General features: G+C 49.9%; 1 protein-coding gene and 1 pseudogene across 1 annotated transcript; one reads left to right on the plus strand and one right to left on the minus strand.

Annotated features, from left to right (window-relative positions):
- Positions 1-1,613: 1,613 nt before the first annotated feature.
- On the minus strand, positions 1,614-1,732 carry LOC112483809 (annotated as a pseudogene).
- A 470-nt stretch (positions 1,733-2,202) lies between these two features.
- CLDN14 (claudin 14) lies at positions 2,203-3,075 on the plus strand. Its single transcript, XM_006916749.2, has one exon. It carries the CDS (start codon positions 2,222-2,224, stop codon positions 2,939-2,941), a length of 720 nt encoding a protein of 239 aa, XP_006916811.1. The 5' UTR covers positions 2,203-2,221; the 3' UTR covers positions 2,942-3,075.
- The last annotated feature ends 8,317 nt before the right edge of the window (positions 3,076-11,392 follow it).

An 11,392-nucleotide genomic window follows, 5' to 3' on the forward strand; every position in this document is an offset into this window, starting at 1 on the left:
CCAGGCGTAGAATTTCACCAGGTTCTCCCAGTGTAAAACAGGGCGGCCACAGATGTGGCTTCACTGGGTCATCGTGCGGAACAAGCTGGGCAGCCTATGCCAGCGACAGTGCAGCGCCTGGCATCGCTCAGGCCCAATAAATGGGCGCTTTCGGCGTCGGCTCTGCTCAGACGCCCAGTGCATGGGGAGGTCGGCTGGCGGAGCTCGGGCCCCACGCGCCCCAGCGGCCTCCTCCGTGGGCGCCAGCTCCTCCCCCGCAGTGAGCGCCGGACAGCCGGCCTCGGCCATCCCTAGGCGGCAGACACTGTGGGGGCGAGGTAGGGGGCGTCTCCCCGACCCCGCACCCAGCACCTGCGCAGAGAGCTCACTTGCTGAGTGGCGGGAAGACGTCCTACAGAAAGCCAGCATCGCCACAGGACGCACGTGGCCAATCAGCATGAAGTGCTTGTGAGAAACTGGATGCTGAACAAAGAATCATTTCACACGTCTGCAGGAAAACCCTGACCCCACCCCACGACCCCCCACCGAACCTCCGCATGTCCCGTGTGGCACCGTGTTGCTTCGTTGTCACCTAGTTTTGTTTGTTTGTTCTCCAGGACAGAACGATGCTAGGACATTTAAGCCTTGTATGCATTTTGAAATCCATCTTCTTAAAAAAAGGTGGTGGTGTAGGCGCTCAGTGGAAGTGTCACTTGTCTGTGTTATTAACCAAATCCTTCGCTGCGGTTTGGTGGCAGAGTCCTTCACAACAGGCCCAGAATTAAAGACAAGGCCTGTGGGATGCAGGACAGTTCACGGCAAGGTCTGGCATTTGCTCCGCGCGGCCGTAAGGGCAGAACTGTCCTCCGCTCTGAGAGGCGGAAGCGGGTTTTGCCTACTGACCTCTTCACCTGTGCTGGATGCTGAAGCGACTCCAGTCGGCACAGGAGTTTTCTTTCTCTCCTTCCAGAACCAGGAGACACTTGGGGGCCATGAAGTCCTGTTCCCTCATTTTGAAGAGGAGGAAACTGAGCCCCAGAGAGAGGCCCCAAGTCACCCAGTGGGTGGGGGCAGACACGGTGCCCGGGCAGGAGAGAGGCGCTAGTGGCGTCCCCTTGGGCACTCGCGCTCACTCCCTCCCTGCCTCCCAAGATTTCCTGAGTGTCCCCTATGTGCCTGGCACAACAAAGGTGCCGGGTCCTTGCTCCCAGAAGGAGTTCTGGATGTTACCATGGTTAGAATTTTTTTTAACCTCTGAAATGGCTCTGAAAGCCAGCTGTTCCGCGTAACAAGCTGGTGTGAGCGGAGGCGCCCAGCTGGGAGGGGAGAATCGGTGGTTTGTGATCCCGGCTGCAGCACCTGAGGAGCTGGTGACTTTGGTAATTCCTGTCCCCTGGTATCGGTGAACAATCTCTAAGGTCACATCCAGCTCTGGGATTCTGGAAGACAGCGTCGGGCTTGCCCCTGGGTGCTAAACCCATCCTATCTGAGCATGGAGTCTCTCATGTTCAGAAAATGTTTTTCTAAATGTTTCTAAGGGTATTTTCTTTTTTCTTTTTTAGGCGAGGCAACTCTTGGTTGACCTCATAGATTGCAAGGACCTTGTCAGCTTACAATCCCTTATTTATTTTTTACGCTTTCAGCACCTGGTCTTCCTAGGGGGTCTCCCATCCAAGTACTAACCAGGCCCGACCCTGCTTAGCTTCCGAGATCAGACCGGATCGGGCTTGTTCAGGGTGGCGTGGCCGTAGATGTAAGGGTATTTTCTAAGTCATGAGCAGCACACACCTTAACACTTGTCAGTCCGTTTGTTGACTTAATTGAAGTGATTACCGCCGGAATAGAACGAAATGAGATTTGAATGCAGCAGAAGTATTTGAGGGCGGATGCAGATGGGACTTCCCACGTGTGATTGGTTAGCACTCAGAGATCCGAAATGGGGGTCTGGCGTGCCCTTCCGTGGGGTCCCCGACCAGCGCAGGCCAGCCAGACTCCCCCTGTCATGCCTTCCAGCCAGTGTCACAGAGGAGCCGCTTATTTTCTTCACCCAATGAAGTCTCAGAAACTATTCTCGCATGTTAATTATCATACCAACTGCCTATGGAAAACTCAGTTTCAGTGGCAGAAATAAATAAACCAAGATAATATTTAACCCATTTCCTTTCTCTCCCCGCCGCCCCGGCCGGCTTCATCAGGACTCCTGTGGGCGCCTGAGCGAGCGTGGCGGCCACCCGGCGGGGCCATGGCCAGCACGGCCGTGCAGCTGCTGGGCTTCCTGCTCAGCTTCCTGGGCCTGGTGGGCATCCTGATCACCACCATCCTGCCGCACTGGCGCAGGACGGCGCACGTGGGCACCAACATCCTGACGGCCGTGTCCTACCTGAAGGGGCTGTGGATGGAGTGCGTGTGGCACAGCACGGGCATCTACCAGTGCCAGATCTACCGCTCGCTGCTGGCGCTGCCCCGCGACCTGCAGGCGGCCCGCGCGCTCATGGTCATCTCCTGCCTGCTGTCCGGCGCGGCCTGCGCCTGCGCCGTGGTGGGCATGAAGTGCACGCGCTGCGCCAAGGGCACGCCGGCCAAGACCACCTTCGCCGTGCTGGGCGGCGTGCTCTTCATCCTGGCCGGCCTGCTCTGCCTGGTGGCGGTGTCCTGGACCACCAACGACGTGGTGCAGAACTTCTACAACCCGCTGCTGCCCAGCAGCATGAAGTTCGAGATCGGGCAGGCCCTGTACCTCGGCTTCATCTCCTCGTCCCTGGCGCTCATCGGCGGCACCCTGCTTTGCCTGTCCTGCCAGGAGGAGGCGCCCTCCAGGCCGTACCAGCCTCAGCCCAGGGCCACCACCAACACCGCAGCCACTGCGCCCTCCTACCGACCACCCGCCGCCTACAAGGACAACCGGGCCCCCTCAGTCACCTCGGCCTCGCACAGCGGATACAGGCTCAACGACTATGTGTGAGTCCTCAGGGCCTGTCCCTCCCTGAGCCCCAAAAGACACTGGGACCCAGGACCCCCGCACAGAATTGACTTCTGGGCTGCTCGTGTGCCCAATGGGATAAAGTGAACGTGGAGAGTGGGCTTAGAACACAGGGGAGGGGGAAGTGAGAAGAGGGGAAAAGCTCTGTACACCGATCACTTAAAAAAAAAAAACCTTCTGTTTTTATATTTATTATATGTATTTATGTGGGTGATTTCATAACGGATGAATTCAAAGTGACTCGGGAGTTCGGTGAGCAAGATTCGTTCGCAATCCAGGAATAAACCTTTTGGATGTGGTTGTTTATGAAATGCATAGTATTCATTTCTGTTTCCAGACGGTTATTCTATGTGCTCAGGGGCTGGTGACACACTCAGCACAGTGTCGGGGCTCCACGTCGCAAAGCCATGGGGACACTCGGGAAGTGTCCCCGTGACCCACCCATGATGAGAAAATCAGGGGAGGGCCAGGCTGGTACTCATCCAAAAGATGCTTGAGCAACAGCCATCCCAAACAGGTGCCATATCCCGGCTTACACCCAGAGGCAGAGCAGGAAGTACCGGGCTTCTTTGGGATAAAGATAATTGCCATAAATCACAAAGTAAAGACGAAGTCATTTTCCACGGGTGAGCAGCAGGCCCCACCCACTAGTACGAAAGCAAAAGTCGGAACAAAAAGACAGAGGGAAACGCACCTGGTGGGGCGGCTCTCCAGGCACTGACACGAAGCCAGGCTGGAAGCACAGCTCACGCCCAAGGGCCCTGGCGGGATGTCACCAGCTTCTTTTCTGGGGACAGAAGAATGATGGCAGCTGCTGTTAGAGCAGGTACGAGAGTCTGTTGACGGCTCCATGAGCTAGAAAGACTGATGAGGGGCTGGGTGAGGTCTGACTCCTTTAAGAACCCCGATGATGCTTTGGGCTGCGATCGAAATCACGTGGGCGGAGAGCTGTAAGTTGGTCACACACACACACATGCTCACACACACCGCTCCTTCCATAGCCCAGGGAGGCTACGTCCATTCATTTCACAGCCACGCCCATGGCGTGTCCTGATGTCTCTGTCCCTGAACCTCAAACTCCGAACGTGGAAAGAAGCACCCTGCTCTGTGGAAGGGCCGAGTCTGAGACATAAATCCAGAGCGGCTGTTACAAAATCTCTCTGTTCTCAAGGGGTCTTGGAGTAAGGCCAGCAGGGCTCCAGCTGCCACAGAGGGTCAGCGGGAGAGCTGGGGGTACCCCAAGCAACCCTCTGTGATCCCTCTAGTCCTCACCTAAACTGCACCATCAATGAGACCTCGCAACATTAAAAAGTGTGGAGTTCAAGAAATAGTCCTACACGTATTTCTTCTCTATTCTCGCCGACCTCTAGACCCCAGGCAATAGGTGCCACCTCTGTTTGGAGCGGGTATCAGGCATTTGAGCCTTTATCTGACCATGGAGAAGCGGCAGGGCTGGGATCTGCCATCCCATTTAGGCTAGGGATCAGAAAGTTCATCATTTACGCATGATGAAAAAAGCAATTTCGATGTAGTCTTTAAAGTATAAAAATAAATTAATCTGAATCAATAAAAAAGAGAAATAAAATCATCTACAAATGGATGCTATTCTGTCAGTCCCACCTTGACGGTCACAACCCAGAATGTGAGCTTATTCTAGTTAATAGACCTGTTACAGATTAAAGAAAAAATAGAATAGCTTTTTTCAAACTCTTTCTCTGAATTCTGTCACTACTAAAATAGAACATGTCCCTCCCTCCTACTCAGGTGAAAGACTAATAACAACAGTGATTACAGTTTATCGAGCACTTACTATGTGCCAGGCATAATTTTTGTTTACTAATTTGGTCCAATGAGATTCATGAGAAGACAATGAGATAAAAACGATTCTTAACCCCATTTAATAAAGGAGAAAATTTAAGCACATAGAGATTAAGTTAGTTGCCCTGGGTCACAGAACCAGTGAGTAAATGACCCAGGATTCAAACCCAGACAGGTAAGCAGTGGGCAAACATGTTAACTCAAGTAGACACATGACCTATAGTCTAATTATTTCTATGTGCAGACTACTTCCAAATAATTAAACAGACTCTTTATGACCATCTTTGGTTCTTTCCAGAACCATCACTCCATGGAGCTACTGTTGACTGAGTTTTGGCTGGATTGGGTGAAACATGATAGCAGACCCAGAAGTCCAAGTTTGAATCCCTGTAGAAAGCAAGAAGTGACATACTAGAAGTGGCACACAGACAGCTCTATCCTACGGCTGGCCAGCCAAACAGGAAGTGGATCTGAATACGACCTCGATCCCCTCCTTCAAGTGACAGGGTGCAAGGACGCGGTTCCCAGTTCCCTCCTGCTGTTTAGTTCTCGTTCCCTCCTAAGACAAGAACCTCAGGCCTTCGAGTCCCTCTTTGTCACATTACCATCGAGCCATTCAACAGATGCCTGTTGGTCCCCAAATCTTCAAGACTAGGCGGTCTTAGTCAAGGTCGTTTGACAAAAGTATGGGCTCCTTTTGGAGATACAACATACAACCCCAAATTTCAGAGTAAAAAGAAAACACGAGTCAGACTCCGATGCTTCCCAGGAAACCATTGTTACGGACATAAATTACAACATGACCCTCGTGGGATAAAAGATGCTGTGTTTCTTTGCTTTTCTTAAATCAAATTTGGCTCTGACCCAGAGAGGTCTAAAGCCATTCATATTTTCTTTTTCCCTCCACCTGCGTTTAGGAGGTCTCAGGGTCCCTGAACTTGGCGAAGGGGTGAGGCCCAATATTTAATCCTTGGGGGCACCCTGGTTACCCACTGACTGCCAGGCCTGGCCAATGCCTTCACAGCCCAGGGCCTCCCCATGCCCCTCAAGGCCACCGCCCACGCATCCCCACAGTCACCCACGTCCTGCCCTCCCCTCCCTGTATGTGAGTAGGCATTAGGATCTGGGAAGCCACGTCCTGAGATGGGGCCAAGCCCCTCCTCTACTCAAAGCACCGGAATGTCTCTCTTCTTGGGCAACACACTCTCATTGCTCTCACGGGTTTAGCCTTTTGAAACCGAAGGCCTTCGAAATCTCCCAGAGAACCCTGCTTTGGTGTCTGCCCCTGTCTCCCTAAGTGGAAATGTTCTGGAAACTGTAGCACATATTGCTTTGGTGTCCGCCCGCCCCTGTCGCCCTAAGTGGAAATGTTCTGGAAACTGTAGCACATTTGCAACCTGCATAACGACAGTCTGCACCTGACAGTAATAAACCAAAGATGGAGCCACAATGTGCACCCTCAACGCCTGACCCCAAAGTCCCAGGCTTGGCCATGATGCCATCTCGCTTCTCCAGCCTTGGTGCCTCTTTGCTTTCTCACCGCCAGGCAGAGGGGACAGTGTGGAGGTGACAGTGTGGACAAGAGATGGTCTAGACCAGGCCGTGGTAGTGGAGCGGGGAGGGGGGAGCAGGACGCTCCCGAAAACAGGGCTAGTGGGATTTACCGATGGCTTAGTTGTGGGGTCTGAAAAAAAGGAGACTTAAAGGATGATGCCAAGATTTGGGGCTACATCAGCTGAAAGAATGGGGTAACCATTTTCTGAAATAAAGACGACTCTGGAAAGAAAGGTTCTGATCGGGTAAGGTAGATTGTTTCGTCTGAGCTGCCTCAAGTGAGATGTCCAGTGTGTCCTAAGAGAGAGAGAGAGAGAGGTTGAAATCTGAGGTCCTGTATATTTAAAGTCATTTCTCGAATCAGAAAGCACAAAGCCAATTACTGGGCAGCTATCCAAAGGAAAACACAGAAATTTCATTCTAGTGAATTATTTTAAAATACTACCTACTGGCTTCTGCAGGTGTGTGAGGCAGGGGCAAGGCATTAGCGAACAGCCCATTTCCTGCCCAGAAAGGCCAGTGGAGGTCACCCCATAAATCCAGGAGGGCCCAGCCCCCGGGGCAAATCACCTGTGTCTTCCTCACACCTCTTGCTCGGCCAGTTTCACCCCAGGAAAGCCCAGCTCAACACACACTTTCATTCCCGTTCATTCCCGTTCATTCCCGTCTCCTGAGGGGCTTTCTATGTAAAGCCCACCAAAGAGCCATCTCTGCTGGGCAAACGGTCAGGGGCTGGAGCCTTCTGTCCACCAGGGCAGCCTACCGGCTCCTGCCCAGAGCATCAGCTGCCTCCAGCTCCAGGGAGGTCTGGTTTGGTGTTTTTTTTTTTTTTTTTTTTTCAGTCATCCCAGGCATTTTTCCAAAATAAAGCATTTGCATAGATTTCCCATCCAGCATAATAAATAGCAAGACGACAGGATTTAACAGCCAGGAAAACGTGGGAGAGTTTTGGTCTGGTGGCTTCAACAGGTGTCTGGAGAAGCTGGTGCCTGCCGTGGGTTAGAGCTCACCTGTGACCTTGCTGAACAAGGGCTGGAGGCAGCAGGGGTCCCGGGACGGTGAGGAGGTGGTGGGAATGGGGAGCCCGGTGCCACAGCAGGGAGCCCTTGAGTCTGGACAGGACCGGATCCTCAGCCCGCTCCCCGGACAATCCTCTCGGAGAGAGAAGTGGCCTCTTTCCCATCTGTAGCTCCCACGATACTTCTGCTATGAAACTCATTTTTCACGTTTGTGATGATTCTGAATTGCTCCGCAATGCCCAGGCAGGAGACTGTCACATGCTTTGTTTTTCTAAAGTCAAATCTCGTTCTGATTAAAACCACAATGAGCTACCACTACACACCCATTCGAATGGCTAAAATTTAAAAGGTCGACGATCACGAGTGTGGACGAGGAGATGAAACAACTGTGACTTGCATTTCCAGGGAAGAGGGTGTCGATCGGCACCATTACTTTGGTAATTGCGGGGAGCGGTACTTGGGGAGCTTCTGGGTGCTGGTAATGTTCCCTCTCCCGATCTGGGGGTAGTCACGCAGCTGTGTTTATTCTATGATCATTTATCCTGGTAGACATTTATAATTGGGATTTTTTTTTGGTTTTGTTTTTGTCTTCTTCATAACTCGCTCTATACTGTGTCTCTCCCCACTGCCGCGGTCCAGCCACGACAGGATCCAGGGGGCCCCGAAGGTGGGCAAGGCGTCGGCGTGGGAGACAGTCGACTACACAGCTCAGAGGCGGTGTGACACTGTTCCGTTTTATTGTGATTTGAGTACAACTTTTATACTTTTTATTTGGCATTTTGATTATACTTTGTGGTTAAGATAGCAGGGAGTTAAATTTCTGTGGTTAGGAGAAGCAGAAAATCTTATAGAGTACATTATTATTAATATTCATGATTAACTAGTACATTCTTTTTTTAATCATTAGAACAGAACTCCTTCCTAGGACCAGTTGTTTGTAAGCACAAGACCCTGGAGCACTGGAAACGGGGCCAGGCACTGGGCTCAAGCTGGAAGGGGAGAGAATATGCAGGATGATGCATTTTGTGGGATGCCCAAGAGCCCAGCTCGTCCCCTGAATCGAGGCTGAACCTCACTTCACCGGGAGAGTCAATAGTAGATGTTAGAGAGAAGCACACCCCGCTCCTGGGCCCCAGTGTGGTCAAGGGTACGGTCAAAGCAGGGCCTTTGGGGAGAAGTTCTGACGTGCAATTCCAGCGCTCGGCAACTTCTGCACATCTGGCCTTTCCCGCACGGAATGACTTTCGTGAAAGCAAAGCCTTTCCATTCGTGTGTAAAGAAAAGCCTTTAAGCTTCCCCCGTCTTACCGTCTGCAAATCTTCAGATTTACTTGTGTCTGTTTCCATCTTTCTCCTGCTCCCTTTCTGCTTCTCTCCCTCTCAAAGGCCTTCTTCATACAAATTAGGGTCCCACACCCTCCAGACTGCCTCCTTGACCATTGCTCCCTGTCCTGTGTGATTCAATTCTTTTATATTCTTCCTGGTTTTCTCTTTGTTCTACGAATTATTGAGAGAGGAGTACCGAAATCTCTGACTATGCATCGAAGACTTATTTCTCCTTACCGTTCTCTAAGTTTTCGCTCCATGTATTTTGGAGCTCTGCTATTAGCTGCTTAAACTAGAATTATGTCCTCTTGATGGAAACATAACCATATCAATAATGACATTAAACGTAAATGATTTAAATACCTCAGTTAAGAAAAACAGATTGTCGGCGGGCCAGGGGAAGGAGAGAGCAACTGGGGGGACGATTTTATGAACTATATAGATGTCTAACCGATGTACTGCATACTTGAAACTAATTTAAATAAATAAGTTAAAAAAAAAAGAAAAACAGATTGTCAAACCGGATAAAAAAGCAAGACTCTATTATATGCTATCTACATAGAAACCTATTTTAAAAATAAAGACAAAATGAGTTCATAGTAAAAGAATGGGAAAATATACGATGTTAACACTAACTTTTTAAAAAAGATGGAGTGGCTACATTAATATCGGACAAAGTATATTTTAGAGCAGAGAAGATTAACAGGGATAAAGAATGTCATTTTATAAAGATGAAGGGGTCATAACAGTTCTGAACAGTTCCAGAATACTATTCACACTTCCACTTCCTTTTCGTAAGTCGGTCAACACAAATTTTTTAAATTGGGAGCTTCCAATTCAAGACAGCAGGCTAAGTTCATCTGCTTAAAAGCCTATCCCTCTTAGACCCTATTAAAATAATGGTAAATCATAAAAGGATAAAATATAACAATAAAGAGAATAGGAGAAGGGCCATCAGTTTTGTTTTTTTCTTGAAGACAGAAAGCTGACATAAAAATATATAATTTTTAAATCAGAGAGGTGGGAGGCATCCCCAGGAGTACAAGGCATTCTGCAAATGGGAGAATGAACTTGACCGAGGGCAGACCCCAGGATATTCACGATGAAGGCTGACCAAGCTGACCAAGATGTGGGGGGCGCTGAAAATGCAAAACGTCAGCAGCTTACTTAGTCCTTGCCTCCCCCCACCCCGCCACTCACAAGCAGAAGGTTCTTCTAAAGCACTTGAACAAACTGGGGAGAGACTCGCGAGGCAGGTAGTGTCTCTGCTGACCATGAAGCCTGCTACTTCGGGAGTCTGAGAAGTCCTTGGGGGTAAAACCAGCCTCCGACTCCCTCCGGCAAAAGGGAAGCCTTCCTTTTGACAAGCCCCGCGAACATGAACAACACTCCCTGCCAGCTCTGTGTTGCCTCCTGCTTCAAGGAAGCATCGGACAATTGAGGAAAGTCTGCAGCCTGGAAGAGAGAGAAAAAGAGAAAAAAACTGAACCCAGAGGAAGCAGGTAGTTCAGGGAAGAGAAGGAAATGTTTTAAAATCCCTATTCTATATCCTCAGAGGAATTCAAGATCTTATTTCATCCAGAATTCTGTTGGATGTTATGAAAGAGATCGGAAAATAGAAAAGGCTCTTAAACAAAAAATATATATATATTTAATAGGGTATTTAAAAGTTTTAAATAAAAGAAGTACATTTTTAAAAAATTAAAATAGAAGGATTGGAATGAAAAGTAGAGGGCATAATGGAGATTAAAATACAGATAAAAGGGAACCAGGGACCGGAAGGTGAAGGATGCAGAGTGTCACTGCTGGACACTTTGGTCAGACCCCAAGGCCGAGGGTGTTAGCATTGATCCTCCCTCCCTCCTGGGTCTCTGGCTGTGGATCAGTAACTCTCGCTGTGTGGCGGCTGAGGCTCCAGTGGAAGCTAGTGAAGGACATCTTCACCGAGCCGGCCGTCCTTCCCTGCCGGCCAGGCCACGGGGGCAGAGCACGCCTCCTCTTTCATATGCTCTTCCCGTTTTAGCCACCTACTTTTTCCATCCCTGAAATACCAAACTGGGTGAGGGCCAAGGTCTTCCAGGGTCCAGAAGCCCTAACGTGCACCTTGGAATTCACGACTAATTTCTACAAGAGCATTTCAAGTGGGTGAGACCGGGCAGGTGGGACAGTGCGAATGATGGATGAGAATCCTATAGGAAGCCACAGAAAATTAGGTCCTCAACACATTTTTAAGAGTAGAGAATTCTTCTCAGTAAAATGTAATCGCGACCCAGGAATTCCGCTCCTAGGTATCTATCCGAAATAATTGAAAACAGGTACTCAAACAAATACTTGTACATAGATGTTTATAGCAGCCCCAAAGTGGAAACAATCCAAATTTCCATCAATGGATGAACAAAATGTGGTCTATCCACACAATGGCTCAGCCGTAAAAAGGCATGAGGTACTGAATACATGCCACCATGTGGATGAACCTCAAAGAAAACTCGCTAAGTGAAAGAAAGCAGACACGAAGGGTCACACGCATCCCGGATGACTACATTCGTGTGACATCGCTAACGTCTTCAAGATTCATCCATGTTGTGGCGCATATCAGAACTTCATTCCTTGCGTGGCTGAAAGACAGCGTGGGCCGGCTGTGTTCTGTGCTGGACCAGCCCGGTCATTTCTCTGGCGGGAACTGGGGCAGGGTGTGTGAGAAGGGGGGAGAGGTGGCG

Source organism: Pteropus alecto, unplaced genomic scaffold (assembly GCF_000325575.1).
Source record: "Pteropus alecto unplaced genomic scaffold, ASM32557v1 scaffold97, whole genome shotgun sequence".
NCBI lineage: Eukaryota > Metazoa > Chordata > Mammalia > Chiroptera > Pteropodidae > Pteropus > Pteropus alecto.